This window comes from Lycorma delicatula, chromosome 5 (genome assembly GCF_047948215.1).
Source record: "Lycorma delicatula isolate Av1 chromosome 5, ASM4794821v1, whole genome shotgun sequence".
NCBI classification, from domain to species: Eukaryota; Metazoa; Arthropoda; class Insecta; order Hemiptera; family Fulgoridae; genus Lycorma; species Lycorma delicatula.
The window spans coordinates 166,720,002-166,741,417 of record NC_134459.1 but is presented as its reverse complement, the minus strand read 5'-3'; the positions used below and the strand labels follow the sequence as shown (position 1 = coordinate 166,741,417).

The following is a 21,416-nucleotide window of genomic DNA, read 5'->3' as shown; positions in this document are numbered from 1 at the left end:
AAGATTCTATTTCTGTAAAATTGTGTTGCTGTTATGTTGTATCCCGTAGACCCATACTGAACGTAAAAACGCCATATACAACAATAGTTTGTTAACGACAATGCGGACCTCCTTCCTAGTAACCAGTTCAACTGCTTAAGTTTAATATTTAATTACGTCCTCTTCTCTCTTTCGTGATTTTACCACGGAAGATGGCTGTCCAAATGAAATCCTAAGTATCATAGATTATCCTAATGTAATATAATATCCTAATTACCTTTTTAAAAATTAAAATATATTGAGTTATTAATAATAATTATTAATCTCCGATTACAAAAAATCAAAAAATAATTTTAAAAAATCTAAAGTTATTATTGGTGAAAGAAAATTTTTTTGTACTTTTCACTTGAAAAATAATGTTATTTCATAGGCGTACAAGGAAGTCATGTGGTGTCCACATCAGATATTTCTATTTCGGCAATATTATATTTTAATATAGTAAAATAAGTACTATTACACTCATTAAATATTTATGAAGAAGATTACAGAAATGATTACGTTATAGAGGGTGAAATATATATACCTTATCTTCGATGATGTTATAGATGAAAGAATAGGGTATATGTTATGCTTTTGCACTATTATATTCTCACTAAATTATGAAACCTAAAACTCAAATAAATTCTTTGTTAGATAAACTATAGAAATTCAAATATGTGAATGACATAAATTAATTGATATCATTAATAAATAAGTAACAAGATAATTACACAATATTATCTCGACTTTCTTTTATCTTTTTTCGTTCTCTCTTTTATTTTTTTTTTTTTTTAATAGAAAAACTCTTGATATGTGTACTGAATGTTGACAACAGACAAACAAATTGTATTTAATTTCATTTCAAAGTTTTACCCGTTGATATGATATGTTGATGTAAATATAAAAGAGTATGTACTTTTATACTTCTGAGTATCTACTTTTTTTTTTTTTTTTAACTGAATTTTTACGGGCATCGACTGCTAAGGTCATTAGCCCTCGTCACATTCTTTAAAAGAAATTATTATCTCCATCAGGATCGTCATATGGAAGGGTGTAAAGGGCCCTTACATTTTATTTAAAAACACAAACTTCACAATAAACATTAAAACATGAAAGACAAGGACAATCACAAACACTTACGGGCCCGTAAATTTACGTAAAGGGCCCCAATATTAAAATGTGAGATAGGTTCTCAAAAGACCATGAACTTAAAATTAAAATTAAATTAATCAATACCATATCTTTCTTTCTTCTACGAAGTCTCATTTATAGTTTGCTTAAGCACCCTCGGGGCGACCAGAACCGCCGTTGAGCAGTATATCAGTCGTGCCAGGGTGCCGTGGCAGTTGAATCCTTCTTATATCAGGCCATAGGCATGCACGGCGTACACCCATAGCCTCGCGCCCTCAATCCACCCTTGAGGGTCCCCCATGCCATCATCGGACACACCCCGACTCACTGCTCTTGAATGCAGGTGAGCCAAAATGGTCTAGGCAAGAGGGCTACCTCCCGTCACTATACGTGCCACGCTTCGAGACTCCCTTATATGTATATATAAAACTACCGCTTAGAGTATCTTTTACCACAGCTTTAAACTTCCATTTTATAGACTTTTAAGAAGTCCACTGGCGTGTAAAAATGCAACTATATTTTCTTCATTTCCATTATACAGATCAGCACTAATATTATTTGTAAGACGGAACCTCTTTCTGAGGTCCTCATATATGGTACACTCTTCTATTAGATGCTTGATTGTCAGTGTTATATTACAAACACCGCACATTGGTCTCACTTCGCCGGTTAACAAATATAAATTTGTTAATCGCGTGTGACCGATTCTAAGTCTGGTCACCGCTACTTGTTCACGGCGAGTCAACTTATAGTCGCTTTTCCATTTATAAGGAGAAGTTTTAACCGAGTTTAATTTTGTATTTAAACTCCTCCATTCAGCGTTCCACTTGTTTCTTACTATGTTGGTTAGACGGTTTTTAACATCTGCCACTCTTACAGGAAATGCATCCAAGTCATCACAGACTGTTGCCTTTCTGGCAGCTTCGTCTGCGATTTCATTACCTATAATACCAGCATGCCCTGGAGTCCATACAAATACGCATCGCTGTCCTCGTTGTTTTAGTACGTATAAAATGGACAGGATGTTTGCAATTAGGACATCCTTAATGTTCTTGTTCCGAATTGCGACGAGTGCACTTAATGAATCGGAACATGTTAGCACTTTCTCTTCGCAATAGTGTTCAGTGTAGCGAAGAGCATGCTGAATTGCAGTGAGTTCTGCTGTGTAGACACTGGCCACATCTGGCAGTCTCCAAGAGTGGGCTTCTTCATTTACATATATCGAGCATCCAACACCATGTTCGGTTTTAGAACCGTCAGTATAAATTCTAATATGTTCTTCGTAACCACTGACGGTTGCTAAAAATTCCTGCTGGATGATCACTGCTGGTTTCTTTTTTATTTCTCCTTGAGAGAGATCCAACCTTGTATTTACCGCTGGCAAGAGCCATGGCGGTATTTCTCTAGTAGAAATTGCTAGTGTCTCTGGTATAGCAATTTCATATTTTCTTCTTAATTCGTGGTACCTAATTCCGGTTGGTCTGGAATAGGTAGCACGATGTTCATATACTGCAGCCATAGGATGATTCGTAAACAATTTATTATTTATATGAGCAGGGAAAGCCCATACATTTGCTGCATATCTTAACAAAAGGATCTCTCTTCTATAATGTAGTGGCATTATTCCGCCTTCAGACATTAGACTAGCCGCCGGACTTGTGCGGAAAGCGCCTGTTGCATATCTTATTCCGCTATTATGAACTACGTCTAACTTTCTTAAGTGCGACTTTCTAGCGGATGAATATACGATACATCCGTAGTCTAGTTTAGATTGAACCAATGCTTTATACAATCTCAATAATGTCTCTTTGTCTGAGCCCCAATTTAAATTCGATAAACATTTTATAATGTTTAGGGCTCTTTTGCATCTATCACCTGTATATGTAATCCCCATGTAAGGGATTTATCCAATACTAGTCCTAAATATCTTACGCTATCTTTATATTGTATTGGATTATCGTCAATTGTCAACGCAGGACTTTGATGAGGAATTCTCTTCCTACAAAAGTGTACACAGCACGTTTTCTCTGGTGAGAATTGGAATCCTGTATTCCTTGCAACTTCATTTAGAGCATTGATCGCTCGTTGCAATTTGTACCTCACCATAGCAGTCTTGTTGCTGGCATACACAATTGCCAGATCATCAACATAGACGCTTTTGCTGATTTCTACTGGAATGGCTTGTATCAATTTATTAATGGCAATGGTAAAAAAGGTACCGCTCAACGGCGAACCCTGCGGTATGCCATTTTCCAAGATTCTTTCACATGAATATTCATTTTTGACGCGTACTTGGAAGGTACGGTCATTCATGTAGTTGCTGAGCAGTATAGGCAGATTGCCACGAATGCCCCATTCATGTATCTGGAGCATTATACCATGACGCCAGGTCATATCGAAAGCCTTCTGAAGATCAAAGAAGACTCCGACACAATGTTTCCTTTTAATAAAGCAGTTATATATAATGTCCTCTAAGCTGATCATTTGATCAGTGGTAGAATGGTATTGCCGAAAACCTGCTTGATACGGTGATATCAGGTTTTCTTTTTCCAAAACCCAGACGAGTCGATTATTAATCATTTTTTCCAGTATTTTTCCCATAGCAAACGTCAAAGAAATAGGACGATAGCTACTGGGGTCTGTTAAATTTTTATCTACTTTTCGTGTGAAATGGTTGATTTTTAGTAAGTCTTGGAAAAAAAATGAAAGTGATATTACTTCATTTCCTAATCACGTTTCAAACAATATATGAAATTTGTAAATTCATTAAAATAAACTGTCCTTTTAACACTAAACAAAATTTGTAGAGAAATACATATTCTACTGACTAATGTTTACAATTACTCAAATCTGTCTAGCTCATTAGAAACGCATGAAAATATATTTTAGCGCCTATAACCAGATCTTGGGTAATTTTATTAATACTATTTATTATAATTAACATACTTTTATTCTACGTCAAGGAGAAAACATTCTTTAGAAATAATTGTAACGTCACTAACTTAGAGGGAGTGGCTGTCGTGATCATGAGACGTTAAGGCGAAGTGCTCGATAACGTCTTCCCAATAGAAATTATTAAATATTTCTGCTAATAAATGTATGATCATTTTTTCTAGTTTAAATATCACTTCTCTCTTTGACGTAATACTAACTAAATTATCTTCATTTAATTACATATGTATTTATAACCCTCTGTACTATGGCTGTATATTTCTACAGCTGTACTATAGCTGTCTATTTTCAATACAGCTCAATTGATTTTTATAATAATTTCTGACAGAATAAAAATTATTCATAAAGTGGCTTTTAGAATAAAAAGCCAGTTTTTGATCCTTCAAAAATGGCCTTTTATTCAAAAAGCTAATTGGTTCATGGACCTTTTAAAAAATACTGCAAAAATTATCGTCTCTATTGTAGATATTACTTTACAGAACCACATCCTTTCCTACTAAAAAATCATTTACGGGTTCACGTAAAATAATATCTGAAATAGTTGATATAATTTTATCATTTACTTATTTCATGAAATCCGAATTTCTTTTTATTTAATTTTACCAACATAAGCTGTATTTATTATTCGGAGTAAAAATATAATTTAAAATACTGTATTATTTTCAGTTTTACTACGGATCGTGGTGTTATCTTTTTTCCAAAATTATGGATCTACTAGACACGGTAAGTCACAATTATTATTATTATTCAATAGGTAACAGTTTCATATATATTAAGAATACTGATAAAAATATGTATAATATGATTATAAAATTAAATTTTAGAGAATAATAGTTGTTCTATACGAAAATAGATGATCTTAACATTTAATCTGAAATTATTGATTAAATTCGCTAATTTTATGTAATTTTATATCAAACAGGAATTTCACCCGGCTAATGGGCATCATGTAACAAAATTAAATATAATATATATACAGTATACATACAATTAATATCATATTTCCTTTCCAAAAAAAAAATTTGAAAAAGACCATACATAAATAAAATCATGATAAAGGATTTCATTAATGGCTCGTGATTAATTTCCTAAACATTATTCAAAATGGTATGGCATTGTTCTGATAAAATTTTCACAAATACGAAATGGAACACCGTATTGTAAGGACTACGTATACAGAAATTGTAAGTTTAATACATTTAAAAAATACATATTAGTAATAGTTATATGAAAATGATATGAAAATTTGAAAAAAAACTACATCTTTTCTAATATTAGTTTTTAAAAAAAATTTAATTACATGAAGGGCTTGTTTAGAAAGAGATCACTTTAACACGTTGAATCTTTAAGGTTATAAGATTCTTGTTTTTATTTAATGATGACGCTTTTGAAGAACCTCATATTATACTTCTAACTTCTAGTATTCAAGTAAATACATTACATAAATTATTATTTAATTAAAAGTTATGCGTAATTCATAATAGTGTCGTAAATCTGCTAAACTTTAAACTAAAATAAAGTAAATTTGTATACTAATTTTGGTAACGATATCTGGTTTTATTTACTAACTTTATTGGAATACACATTAAAGATACAACATATTATTAACAGTACGTAGCATGTATTAGTAAAATTTAAATAATTGTAAATTACATACGATATTTAAAAATCTCTTTTCCGTATTCTATGAAATAAATAATTTTACACGTTAATGGAACGTAATACATGATATATTTTATTAACAATTGAGATTTATGAAAAATTTTGAAATAAACTTTATGAAAAGAACTGACTACCGATAATTAGTCAATAAGAAGAAATAATTCGATGTAAAAAGAATTCTGGAAAAGTGAGGTACAGATTACGGAAGAGTATAGATTACAGCGCATGCGCCCACCATATCCAAGTGCCTTCCTTCTTACATCGACACGGTCATTGAACTTTCTATTGTGCAGTACTGTTAATATTTTCGCATAGAATCCTTTTATTAGGATGTTGTATTTTCCGTGTTATTATGTTAGATTTCAAAGGTTGACGAAAACATGGTATAACTATTTGTAATGCTGAAAGAAATATGGTCCTACATATAAGCTGCAAAGAAGCAGCTAAACAAAATTTCTTTCGTTTTCCTCTCGGCAATACACCGAAGCGAAAGTTGAATTACGGTAACGATTCGATATTAAAAAAAGGAAATGAATAGGAATGGAACGTTGATGCAATGAAAATAAAATACTGTCGATAACGAGTAGAAAAGAAAACGCTCTGAACATAAGAATTCTGTAATTAATGACTTTGAACAATGTTTAATGAAAGAAGTAATAGAAGATTTTTATCTGAGTCTACTATTTGTTGCTTCCAGCAAAATTATTTTACTGATAATACAAAATAAAATCTATTTTAAATGGAGATCCGGCACTCTTCGAAAAAACTCTTTGAAAAAAATGACTGAAAAGTAGATGGACGTGCAACTCGTTTCTATTACAAGACAATTGAAAAACCTTCCACTAAATATCTGGTACGAAAGGACTTGAAGAATCACTTACAAATAATTGAACATCGCGTGATAAAAATATTAGAAATTTTTAATTTTTATGATTCAGTTGACATAATAAAATCGAAAGAAAAAAATGTTTGAACCTATAAACCTTTTGCTCATTTCGATAATAAAGTAGACTTTCTTGTAAACTATTTTAATAGCGACATTTTAGACGACAATAACTATGAAATAGTCGTGAACTAGTTTGATGCCCTGGATTGAGGTCAATGTCTAATTGATCCTCGGTCACTTCACCAATGAGAGCAGGTCAATGTTTTTAGTAGTGAACATATTTTGCCAAAGTTCGGTGTGGCAACCCCGTGACTTACTATCAGTAGCATAATTTAATCTGATAAATGTATAATAGAAAGTTAATATTAAAAAATAATATGTTATAATTTTTTTTCAGTTTTTTATGGTACTAAAAAAGAAAAATTCCCATATAACATTCTTACATTTGTATCATCATACAGCTATGGTAACTGGAACTTGGATCAGCATAAAATATGTCAGAGGTGTGTATTAAACAATTCTGCTCTGATTATATACATATAAAATGATTGACTAGCACAACAAAACGCTAAAAATTACATCATTTCGCTCAAACATTTCATTCTAAAGTAGTACTAATTAAGAGGTTGCAATTTTCATTAAAACCACTGAAATTGGAGATGACTGATTTAATAAATTATTACTCTGGTTATGATTGCATTTATTTATCTCTTGTCTCAACAAGAATTAAATGAATAACGCTACCTCAAGTTAGCTCAAATATGGCTCAAGTTCCATTTTTATTCACTTAAAATAAAAATAAAAATATTTACCTAATAGCGTTTTGTGCTAAGGATTTTCATAAAGTTAACAATAGAACAAAAAGTTTCATTAACTTAAAGTATCTTAATTTTCAGGTGAGCAAGGAATTATACCTTGTGCAATAAACAGTGGTGTCCATGTAATTATGTATACCTATTACTTTCTGGCAGCATTAGGACCAGAAATACAAAAATACCTTTGGTGGAAACGTTATTTAACCAAAATACAAATTGTAAGTTTGCTTATAAAATTATACCTTAATTTAAGTAATAAATATTTAAGTTATTTATAGCAAATTGTAATTATATTACTAATGACAGTCACATTAAATTATCGTAATATAAACTAAAGATTTAATTACTTTTTTGTTTCAATAATTAAAGTAAGAAATTAGTTTTATGATTTTATTTGGTTCATTAACCTTAATTCAAAAAAATAACAATTTAGTCCGTTATGATAGAATTATTAGCATATAAAAAATTTAATTAAGTCAATTGAATAAATTACAAAAACATTTTCAGAAACTATGAATGAAATCTCATTCAAAAATTATCATTATTAAAAAAAAAAAAAAAAGGAAGAAACATAAAATATAAAATAAAAAAATAAAAAATGAATTTTGGATTTAAGTAATATTTAAAAATGAAATATAGCTATTGAAGTAAATTTTTATTAACATAAAAAAAATTGGTCTTAAATATTTATTATCAATATGAAAGATAAGTCTAAAATAAGTTATGTAAAGCAGATTTTAAGGAACAGATGATAAGTGCAATGAAAATAATATTTAAAAACATATTTTTAGAAAATTTGAAATGGCAAACAGTGAAACATTAAGTGATATTTGTCTTAAAAGTGTTTTACTGATAACGGGTGTGCAAAGTACAGATTTTTTCAAGTTATCCTAATTTTACGCAGTACAATGTTTTCTATGTCTTTGACTGTGTTGATATCTAGCGTTTAGAAGTAAATATTACAGGGATTATTAGCTCATATTTTAGCGTACTTAACTTATTGGTTTAGTCTATAAATAATAGTTTCTTGGCAAACACATAATAATTCACAAAAGGTGTTAAAACTTATGTCGGTTAACTTCTATGCACTTGTCAACAAGTTTGTCAATGTTTTTGGCTACTCTGGGTAGCTGTTACCTGTACGGTGTCTGTTTCCTGGATATCTTACTAAAACGTTGGATATCTTACGAATTTTAAATTCCTAAGCCTTTTTCCATTATGTTTTTATCATAAAAGAAGAATTTTTTTTAACAATCAATAATATAATTATCAGTAACTTTGTTTTATTTTTTTTTTTACTTTATGATCTCACAAATTTAAGGTGAAGAAAATAGCAATTCGTTACATCTATCAAAACATTTAATAGAATAAATAATAAAATTTCCCTATAAAGTAAATAACAATAGTTCCTACAATTTATATATTTCATATATTTAACTATATTTATATATTTTACAATCTTTGTTTGGCCTGTTAATTTACGTACTACCAATAAAATCGTATTACTTTGTTACTGGACGTATATTCTAAATGTGCCTTAGAATATACTTCACATTTGAAAGACATAGAAAGAATGTTTTGATGTTGTATAACTAAAATTCAACAAATCACTATGTATCAGTTTATATTAAAAAATATTTCAGAATTATTATTGTATATTATTTTTAAATCTGTATCTAGACTTATTAAATGTTAAAAAATTTAACATAATAAAAAGGAAAAGAAATTGAAGAAAGAGTGAAATTCATGATATTATAATAAACAAAAAATACATAAATTCTGTTATCCTAAAGAAAAAGGAAAATGTAATTTTCATGATTATATTTCACAGTTCAATTTATTAATATTTATGTAAGTATTAATTAATTTTTTATTTTTTTTCAGGCTCAATTCATTATTGTTATCGCGTTCTTTGGATATTTATATCTTAAGGACTGTGAAGTATCGCAAGCATATAATGTTTTATGGATTGCTAACGTTTTTCTCATATTTTGTTTGTTCATGAATTTCTACATTAAAACATATTTACAATCTGACACGAGTAAAGATAATAAAATATTTAAAAGAGGGTGACTAAACTTAATTGGAAAAAATATTTTTTTTTTGCTGCTGATTCTACTATTACCTTTAGTATAGTTCTTTTGTATGTAAATAAAACAAATTCACCTTAACGTTCAATTTTTATTGTAATATTTATAACCTTATTTAATAAAAATATATCTTATGTAAAAAGAGTCAATAATGTGTATTTGTAGAAAAAATATATAAAGCACACTATTAATCATATGTTCGAACTTGATTGTACATAAAACATTAAGTTACTATTTACATTATTTTATTAAAAATATATTATATTTTTTTTTTAATATATTATAAAAAATATTTTATATTATCATATAAAAATATATGGTTTTAAGTGTTTTTAAATTAGATAAGTAATTTTGTTAATGATTTTAACTTCCTTATACGAAGAATAGGAAATATTGTGATCACGAAAAATTTCAGTTTTTCACATTTCCACGTAAATATCCACTTTCACCATCCCTGAATCCATTTTGACTAGTTTCGGCGAGACGTCTGTACGTATGTATCTTGCATAACTCAAAAACGATTATCCGTAAAATGTTGAAATTTTGTAATTAGGGCTGCTGTAACATCTATTTGTGCATGCCCCCTTTTGATTGCAATCGACTTCACCAAAAATGTCCAGAAGAACACAGCATACAAAGAATTTGGATTTTTGATTTTTTCTTAACTGTAGTAATAAGCCCTCATTGAGAGCTTTTCAACGATATATCGTAAGTGGTACTTATTTTCATTGCTTCCAGAGTTATAGCGAAATAAAATTTTAATTAATGAAATATTTGGTCTTACAAGGGCTCTTACACATCTGTTCGAATCCGACTTTATTTATTTTTTTTTTTTTTTACTTTAAATATGTTGATTTATTAATAATTTATTAACCTTTGACTGTAAAAATAAATTACAATAAATAAAAATTCAATAAAAATAAAAAAATTAGAAGTTATTAGTGAAAGAACTGTATATGTGTAATTTAATAGACGTACAAGGAACTAATGGACTGTCCACATCAGGTTTTTAATAACTGTTTTTATCAGGTATGAGAAAGTCATTTAATTTTATCAATTCATAATAATATAAAATATGAATATAGTGTTATATGAATATGTAATATAAATATATTGTTAGTTGTAACCCGCCGGGTTTGTCGGCCTGAATCTGATCAAGGCTACGCATTTACCGGTACATTTTCAATTACATGTCAAACTGCACACAGATGACTTGACACTTCTGCAGAGTACTGTTATCATCATGCCATTGTGCTGTTACTGTGTAATCTGGTAGTAATAAGTAAAGAAAAACATGTTGTAAATAGTTTTGACGAAATAAAAATTAAAAAATTCTACGAGTTATATGATTTTAATGCATGATATGGTAAAATTTTTGCGTTAAATAGTAGAAAATTAGTATTTGGTGACGGACTATTATATAAATATTTTAAATATCCAAAAAAAACTTTATTCAGGGGGACAACTGTTGCTATGGAAACAATAATTAATTCATCATATAAACTGGAGAAGTTAGTTGGGATAGCCATATTTATCCCTACCAGATTTTTAGTTTAAATAGTCAACCTTCACGGGACGTTTACTATACTTAAACCATTATACTAAATATAAACCTAAAGTTATTAATACCTTAAGTCCAGGCAAATAAGTTAAGTTGAAGTTCATTTTGAAGCGTGATTTGAAAGATGAATTTGAATTTGGAAGGCCGTTCTACCAGTAAAAATACTTATAACTAATATGAAAACGTAGGTGAAAAGAAAACTACTTTTTTATTGAAATAAGAAAAATAAAGCAGATAAACAATGTAAATAGAGGAACAGTCAGTTAAGTTACTTTCGAAAGAGAAAAAAATATATGTAATTTTTAAGTTCTGAGTAAATTGTTTTTTTTTTTTACTCGATAATACTAATACATCACAATGATTTCACAATGAAATTACATTCAAAATCTAAAGTTAATAAAAAAAACAGTGAATTAAAAAACCTCCTAAATTTTTTTAGCAAGCAACTTTAAACGTATCGAGAAATTAATCTCCTTTTTTTATCATTTTTGTGAGTTGTTTTAAGTGATTTTCTTAAAAATATATAATTTTAAAGTTTTGAAAAGTTTTTTTTGCTAATATAAGAGAACTTGCAAAACTATTTATCACGTATATGTATTTTTAATTTTTCTTTTTGTAGTCTTTTAACTTGTTCAATCTTTAAGTACCTTTACTTTCTGCAGCTGTTCATTTTACCTTTCAAAAGAACAAAAATTGCTTCTTCAGTGATGCTAAATTTATTTTCCAAAAAACCTTGTTTAAATGAAGAAAAAACAATTTAATTGAAATTATTTAAAATAATTTTCAATAAAATAAAATTATTTAATAATCACTCTGTTTATAAAGTGGAACATAAGATTGCGTTCATTGAGTAAATTTTATTGTAACCTATCTTATTACAAATTTTATATACGAATTATGAAAAAACTTTATACGTACATTTTTAAATTTATTTTAATACCAGTTCAATATTTATTTCAAATTTTTATTAATAATGGGTTATTTTTTTGAAGGAACTATATGCAAATTATACATATTTACTTAAGAAAGGAATTCTCATTGAAATTCCTAAAAAAAAATATACTAACACTTTACGTACATTACTTACATACAGAACATTTGAGGGTAGAATCTAAAACGTACAGGTAGTTTAGAAGAACTAAGGTATCAGTAGTACAGTAGAAAACAATAAAATGGATAACAATCAACAGCTGATTGATGAAACACTTCATAGGTAAAGAAAAACAGTAAAAACAAAGAAAAAAATTAAAAACGTAAGTTGAAACAGAAACCAAGAAGGGAACGACGGATTGATTAATAATTTGTGTTCTGATTAATATATTCATGTTTAAAAGTAGACGAATTGCCAGTCCTAAGCGAGCAGGAGCTGCACGGGTGTTAGGATCTTATTTTGGTGATAAAGCATTAAAAGCTGTCAAAAAGGTGGGGGGTAAAATTGTAAACAAAGAAATCGATTTTTTGCCGGTAGAGTTACATATTGCTGGATAGAATTAAAACGAACCGGGAAAATTATTGCCGGACCGGGAAGAATTAAAACGAAAGAGAAACAATCCCAGTGTAAACAAATTGGACGCAGCTTGTAAAGTACACGATATTGCTTACGCTAGGTACAGAGATAACGAAAACAGAGCGGCTGCAGATCGTAAATTAGCCGAGACCGCTTGGGAAAGAGTTAAAGCTAAGGATTCGAGTATCGCAGAAAAGGCTACTGCATTGGCGGTACTAAATGCGATGAAGTTAAAAGCAAAGTTCGGCGGTGGAAGAGTAAGAAGACGATCAAAAAGGAATAATATAAAACGTCTTGTTGAAATGTTGATGAAAAGAAAAGCCGACACTGCAAGGCAGGGATTATACCTTAAGCCCTATCCTTTGACCGGATTGGGGATGGGTGGTAAAAAAAGTCATCGTCGTCGTCTCCAATAAAGGGAATACCAGGGCGTCCACTATCGAATATAGAATAAGAAAAGTGTACAAGGATGAAACCGATACAATGTAGAGTGGTTTTATTTGCACCATCGCCGGTTAAAATTCCGTTAATATTGTGTATTTCATCAACGGTGGAAGCGTTGCCCATTTTTTACAACACTACAGTATCATCATCATCATCATCATCATCAAAAAATAAGTCTGCTGACACTGTTAGCAACATCAGAGCATCGTTACCTTAAGAAAAAGCAAAGGGTAACCTCGGTAATACGAGTTTATCATTACGGAACGTAACGTTAAATGATGATATTGACAAAACCGAATTGAAGAAAACAGTAGTGAATGTTACATCAACATCATTACCTTCAGCGACAGTTGCAGTGTTACAAATATTAAACGCAACTAATAGCAATATAGCATTACCTAACATAACGTTACATGTACATAATTATGATGGTCTTGTAGAATAAAAAGTGGAGAGGGTTACCCCCACCACGTCTACGGTGATATAATAAAGGGGTTTAAGAAAGTTTTCTTTGACTTCGCATACGCAGTTGAGCAACGGTCATGGAAGGAGTTATAGTGTATTACGGCTTCCTCAGTAACCGAGATGAGTTAATAGTTAAAGAACTCGCTGTTGTCAGTGACAGCGGATGTTACATGATCATACATTTTCCTTTAGCGTACCTGCGCGCTAAATTGAATTCGAAATACAGGTGGATATGGCCGCTTGGTTAGAAAGAAACTTTTACAAAATAGATTGGGAGTACGGTGACGCTGTAAACAGCGAGGATGTTATGAAGAAACTTTAGTCACAGTTCTCTACAATATACACAAAGGGGTTGGAGAACTCTGAATTTTTGCGTCGATATCATAACGATGTTCGAATGAACAAGAGGACGTACCAAAGCCAAATTCGAATTACATCGTAACATGTCCGTACCATAAACTACATCCAAACGGAAAATGTGCGTTACAAACGGATGTTTCTACATGGAGTGGTAGAAATAGTGTAAAAAGCCGTTGGTTCTGGTCAGAAAACCGGATCGTTTGATATCGTATGAAAATACAAACGTAAAGAACAAAGAAGAATTGACCAAGAACGGTTTTTACTATTTCTTCAAAGATTTATGCATAAGATGTTGGCGCAACGAACCGATTAACTCGCATAATTTACCACAATGTAGGAATTGCATCAAGCAAAACATACCATTGTCTTTAGAGTCTATCGTACCTCGAAGAGGACTGTCGCTGTAGAGCTCAGTCTGCTGCAAGATGTTGACGAAACCACATATTTGGTTAGAGGTCTCAATCATAGTTGTAGCCTTCAATCTTGGCTTAATGCCGGGAATATTATTTATGCTTGCTTTGTGGATCACATACAATCATTCGCAAGAAAAAAAGTAAAAACGATATAAAACCCGGTTCGCGTGTTTTATGGTAGGCCTATAGGGGAGAGATTTCATTCATTTAAAAAAAATCTCAACTCGCCGCGGTGCTACTTCCAGGGTGGTGTGGAAATGCAGCTGGTAAATAGGTACAGTTTCTACCTAGCTACTCCAGCTCCCGGACGTGGCTCGTTCACCAAGAGGCGACGGGTGTGCGCGTTGATGTAGCGACGTGGAGTTGTTGACAGTGCGAAATGTAGTGCGCGAATGAATGACAGCAGAAGAACATGGCTTAACGTTGAGCAATGACCTTAAACAATGATCTTGACCTTGCAACCGTAACCTTGGCCTTGAATTTCGACCTTGAACAATGACCGTGACCTCAACTGGGGTTCACTTTTATATTTTACCCTGACCTTTGACCCCCCCACTCATGGGTGGTGACCTTGAATTTGCACCAAAACATACACTTCAGACACTACATATTTATTTATCTAAATATTTATAACCATAACAGCTTTCAAATAATAACTGTCTACATAGAAAATGTGTAATTGTATAATGAAAATCTAAATACAAGATTACAGTAAATATATTTCAAAAAAAATTCAACAATTGTATTGAAAAAAAGGAAAAAAAAAATTTTATAATTGGTATATAAATGGAAAAAAATGATTTCAGAAACCGGTATTTATGCAATGTTAGCATCATTTAAATAAATTACGTTGTTACGCCTCAAATGATTACAAATTGAGAATTGCTCTATAAAATTAGTTAATTAATCTTCTACAAAAGTTTAATATATCCATTACAGCCGATATACGCTAAATTATACCATAAATATATATTTCAATATAATATGCATTCTTCCGAAATAAAAACCGAAAGTGAAAAATATAATTTTTGGCGGGAAACTTTATTGAAGATGAAAAGAATTAAAGTGGCTCTAGCATATTGTCATTGCAAAACATAAAACCGATTTAATTATTTTTTACGAAAATTTAATTTTTTTTAAATCAATACCTTTTAATTCGATTTCTAACGGTCTTTCATATTTATATTAATTCATCTCAACTGTTTTTTTGTTAAAAATAGGGAAAATTTCGTCAAAAAATCGTAATATTATATTTGAAATATTAACTTTTTTTTTTGTTTTTAGTATCAATTATACAAATTGTTTTCTCTAAATAATATTCTTTTATTTAAATTTATTTAAAAGAGTATTGTAATCTATTTATTTAAAACTATCTAATGTTTTTAATAAAACTCATATATTTAATATTTACTTTTATCTTTTTAAATACGATGTGAAGATGAGAATGAAACAACCTATTTTGTTTGTTTTCTATTAAGGAAATGGCGTGCAATAGTTTTGTATTCTGACTTATTTAAAATTTAATACAGACTGTTTTCTTTTGCGATCTAACAGAATCGTTAAATGCATATTTCATTAAACTCGTTCAATAATTCAATATTTAAAATACTTAAATAAATCTTATAAATGACCTTCACCCCGTTATATCACAAATAATGTACCAAAACAATGAAAGTGTCACACATTACATTATAGTACACCGATACTGATTTCAATGAAAATGTTATAACAGTAATCGATGGTATACTTTAACAAATTGTGTATTCAAATCCGATACTTTAAATTATCATATTTGCCTATTTCGAAAACAATAGTACCATAACGAGTGACCAAACAATTTCCTGAACGTGGGAAACATATTACTGTATGTTAACGCAGCACCTCTCAGTCGTCATGTAAGTAGTCAGGCTTGCAGTCGACTATCTCACCATATAAAAAGTGATCTGCTTCCACAACTGTATCCTTCGCTATATATCATCAGATCAACAAAATCGAAGTATCAAAAATCCGGTCAGCGGTGGAACACAAATTCTTAAAGAAACCATCCTGCAGTAACTGTATTGTCTTCGTAATTACATAAAGTAAGAAAACTTATTTTTGTATAAAAACATTTTTTGTAATTACTTTTTAGTATTTAATTATAAATAATAACTTACGATAAAGTTAATATTTCTGGAATATAATAAAATTAATTCTGTTTTATAAACAGGAACGTAAGAGCAATTTGTTCCATATTTCAGAAACATTTGACCTATTATTTCTTCATCGCTACTTGGTGTTTCAAAAGTGTATAACAATTTCAATTGTCTATTTTAGACTGAAATTTTCAGGTAATCATAAAATAGAAACCATTTTGTACCTGTTTTTTGGTAATTAAATTTATTCAAAATCTTTTTATCTTAGCAGTTGTTACATTAGGTAACAAATAATAAAATTTGTCTACAGGTACGCTGTAATTAGCAGAAAATAGCTTAAACTTTACTTGTTATAATTTAACATTTACTTGTAATTGTATTTATTTTCTTATTTCAAAAAGATTTTAATGAAAATTGAGTTTCAATTCCTTTGTTCAACACTTACAAAAAAATTATACAACTTTGTTTTTACATTATATTCATAAGTATAAAAATAAAAGTTAACAATTCAACCAGATAACATACAATTAAAGTTACTGTAAAAACATTTAAGAAGATACCACAGTAATCCAATGTGTGTTAAAATTTAATCAATTGACATAAATGAACATATTTATCTTAAATCGAAGTTCTTTACTGACCGTCTATTGCTAAGTTGCTAATCTTGTTGTAACATCGTTAGAGACCTACTTTATAGAACTGAAGAGTCTAGGTTAATAATTAATTGATTGGTATTACAACCAATTTTTTTTTACTTAATACATAAATATGGTCCACCACGTTGATGTTCTATTCAATCCGAAAATCTGTATATAATGCAATTATAAAATAGTTAATATTTAAATATTAATAATACATATGCTTAATAACATTTATGCTTAAATATTTAATGTGATTTTTAAACGCACATATAAAATTTAAAACATTAAGAAAATATTTTTATAATTTTGAACGTAGTTCCAAAACCTTCCGGTGAAAGATTTGTTTATGATTTACCTAATAAAATGCAGCAAACAAAAATGCCATGATATTTTAATTACAAAGTTTAAATATGAAATAAAATTTATGTAAACCTCTTTTTAAAACTTATTGAACGCTTATAATTTACAGGTAATTGTTATTTTCTATATTTCTTACTTATTTTTTTATAAAATTGAGTTTATAAGAGTCGTTTCATAAAACAAATAAAAATAAAACAAACTACAATTCGAAAGAATGCTGTTACGATATTTTTACATTTTTGGGGGTTTCTAATCTCTTTATTCAACATGGCTGTTTATTTTTTATTTACTGGCTTAAAATGAATTTTTGTGAAAAATATTAAGCGTTTAATCTTTTGAACTAGCCAAAACGTTTATATATTATTGGAGACAGAATTATAATTACTTTCATTCAATGTATTCTTTTAATTTATTATTAAAAAGGGATGCATTTTATTAAGATAATCATTTTTTTAAAAATGAAATTTTTAGGGATTTTTTCAATCTGTCCTCTTCTGTGTAATGAATTACGACTTAAACAAAGGGAAACGGTTAATCGAACTAATATTAAATAAAATACTAATTAAAACTTATTTCGTTTTCATTAAATAAACTATCAGACTCGTTTGATGCGGTAAAAGAAATTAACTTAATAAAAAATAAATAATTTCTACATAAAAAGGGATCCTTAAATATTTTTCCATATCTATTTAAATTATGACTAACAAAATTCAATGTAAAATAAAAAATTAAATATCCAACATAACTGATTAACCCTTAACTTGAATTACCTTGCCGAATCCAGCTAACCTTGAGTGACCACAATGTCCTACTCTTATTATATAAACTTACTAGCGTCCCCGTCGCGGCTTGACCCACAGTAGTGAGAAAATGAGGATTTTCAAGGTCAATTTCAAGGTCATTCGACGCTGCCGGGTGAGGTGGCATGTGTGAACCCCTGGTGCGAGGCTAGATGAGGCGAGGTGAGCATCTTGTGCGAGGCTATAACATCGAGCTACTGACAGCTCCGTGGCGCGAGTGGTAGAGTTTCAGCCTATCATCCGGAGGTCCCGGGTTCGAATCCCGGTAAAATAATAAAACCTTTTAAAATATAAATATACAAATTTAATAAAAACTATAACAATTACGTCAACGAACAAGTAGATATAAATCGTTATTATTTTCCTTATGAAAACCGCACAATCATGTTTAGACCTACTTATCTATTGCACACACATCTGCTCAAGTTTTAACAACTAATTTTTCCTTATAAACAGGAAACGCTTATCAACCGCTTGTTTCGACATCCTTATCACCAATCACATCCGCTCGACTCCGATTAAAACAAAAATTAATCTTTTCCTTATAAAACCGGAAAACAGTCAACCCACCGCATCCTACCAACTGGTATAAATAGCGAAGTTCAAACAGTGCACTACCATTTCAAAAGTGGATTTGACTGCAGACGAAGAGTTTATACTGTACGTTGTTGAAGGTGATATAGTTGAAAATTTTTATCCGAATATTGGTGAAGTATATGTTTATATTGAATCAATTCGGAATATATATTTGAACCAAAGAAGAAGAAGCATCATATTAAATAATCAGGTAAGTGTTTTGATTCTTAATAAGATAAGTTTATGTAGAAAGCCTGAAGCATTAATGGTGTTCTCACCTAACTTTTAGTTCAAACACCATTTAAAAACTTCCTAAGATAAGTCAGTGTCTTAGAAATTAGAAATAATAACAGTAAAATCTCTTAAAATATAAATTTAATAAAAAAGTAGAATAATAAATTTTTAAAATTAAAAGAGAACTATAACAATATCCTCTTTTATGTTATGTCACATAGATATAATTAAAATTAAATTTTACTCGTTTAACTCTGATCCTATTTCAAATGTTATTAGAGTTGTATCATATTAATGGACATATGTTGTATACCTGACTGGATACACATAGACGAGGTAACGCACAGGCTTTTAATAATCGTTTTTTCCTGTTCGAGGTCAAGACGTCGCTATCGATCACGTGGCTTGGGTGTGGTACTTTGTGCGCGTGTGATAATTGCTGTGTTTCTATTGGTCGAGATGACATAATGTTTTTTTCCTGTTCAAACATGTTCGAGCTCACGCGGCTTGGGTGTGGTACTTTGTGCGCGTGTAATAACTGTCGTGTTTCTATTGGTCGAGATGACGGCATTGTGCGAGTGGTGGGAAGAAGAGGTATATAATGCGTTATTATAAATACTGTTTAACTCATTCACTTCTTGTATCTCGTTGTGTTCACTTGTATCTCATGTTTATATTGATTCAATACGGAATATATATTTGAACCAAAGAAGAAGAAGCATCATATTAAATAACAAGGTAAGTGTTTTGATTCTTAATAAGATATGTTTATGTAGAAAGCCTCTAAGCATTAATGGTGTTCTAACCTAATTTTTAGTACAAACACTAATTAAAACCTTCGTAAGATAAGTCAGTGTCTTAGAAATTAGAAATAATAACAGTAAAATCTCTTAAAGTATAAATTTAATAAAATAGAAGAATAATAAATTAAAAAAATTAAAAGAGAACTATTAAAAATGTCCTCTTTTATGTTATGTCACAAAGATATAATTAAAATTAAATTTTGATATATATCTGAAAAATTAAACATATTTATTTAATTAAACAAAATCGAAAATGGTGTTTCCATTATACAAACATCTAATTAAAAAAGTAAATATAATTACATTGTGTGTGTGCATATAATCTTCGCTCAGATTATATAACGAATCATGTTTTTTTTTTAAATTGCAAATTGTATTGTAATCTGTACAACCTAAGTTATAGACTACTCATGCTTCATGTGGCTAACAAAAAAAAAAAAAAAAAAAAAAAAAAAAAAAAATTTGAAAGGTACATAAAAACGATGGATATAAACGAATATAAAATGAACATAAAAGATCATGAAAGGATCATAATCGAACGTGATACACACATAAACGAACATGAACCATACCTGAACAGTATACGAAACGAACATAAATGTTCATGAAACTAACATGATAAAAACATGAATTCAACATAAACGAACATGAAATAACTTAAACAATCATAAAATGAAAATGAAAGTCATAATTCGAATATTAAAGATCATAACACAAACGTAAAAGCATCCTAAATTATTATAAACAAACATGAAATTATCATAAAAACAATGACAACTTTAGACGATTTCTTCATTCTTACATTTGAATTCTTAAGTGTAAATCGTACTAGTGCCTTTATCTTCTGATAACCAGCATTAGAGTTACTTAAACAGTCAAATTTATCTGTAACTCACACGAGTTTGGTTTAATTTACGACTAAGTTAAAACTTAAGTATACAAGTCAACTAAATTAAATTATCAAATGGACTTTACTCGTTTGATTAACTCTGATCTGATTTCAAATGTTATCGATTCGTAAGAACGAATCGATACTGTGTACACACATCCGGTTGAAAATGAAAACTGAAGTAGCTGCTCCCTTTAAAGTCCGCCAACTAGGTACTTAAGCTGTCTCCTCTAGGCGATTTCTTCAGTCCTGCATTGGATTTCGTGAGAGTAAGTCGTACTAGTGCTTATATTCGGATAACCAGCCTTAGATTTACTTAAACAGTCAAATTGTAAGTTGCCCGAGTTTGGTTTGATCTACGCCTACAACATCATAATTGTTAGCTTAATACAGCAATTAGACCGACTACGATAAACCTAATGTAAGTATACAAGACTACATAAATATTATTAAAATTATTCGCATTATTAATTTTCACCCGATATATATAGGCTCATATTCGACCACAATCTAATTCGTGATTGTTGCTGTTTTTGTTGCAGGAACATGTCTGGAGTAAACCGTTACAAGAAGATCAAACACTCTGCGATCGATCAAGTCGGCCGCTTCATCCTTGTTGAAAACGCATTCAATTGCAACCTGGTCACATACAACTACAAGAATGACAATCAAAC

General features: G+C 29.9%; 1 protein-coding gene across 1 annotated transcript in view; it reads left to right on the top strand.

Annotated features, from left to right (window-relative positions):
* Positions 1-9,537, top strand: part of LOC142325788 (very long chain fatty acid elongase 7-like) — a 29,684-nt gene extending 20,147 nt beyond the window's left edge. Inside the window, exons 3-6 of the mRNA XM_075367818.1 lie at positions 4,768-4,824; positions 7,047-7,152; positions 7,546-7,682; positions 9,349-9,537. Of these exons, the coding sequence (XP_075223933.1) occupies positions 4,768-4,824; positions 7,047-7,152; positions 7,546-7,682; positions 9,349-9,537 (489 nt within the window). The remainder of the gene's footprint in view (positions 1-4,767; positions 4,825-7,046; positions 7,153-7,545; positions 7,683-9,348) is intronic.
* Positions 9,538-21,416: the final 11,879 nt, after the last annotated feature.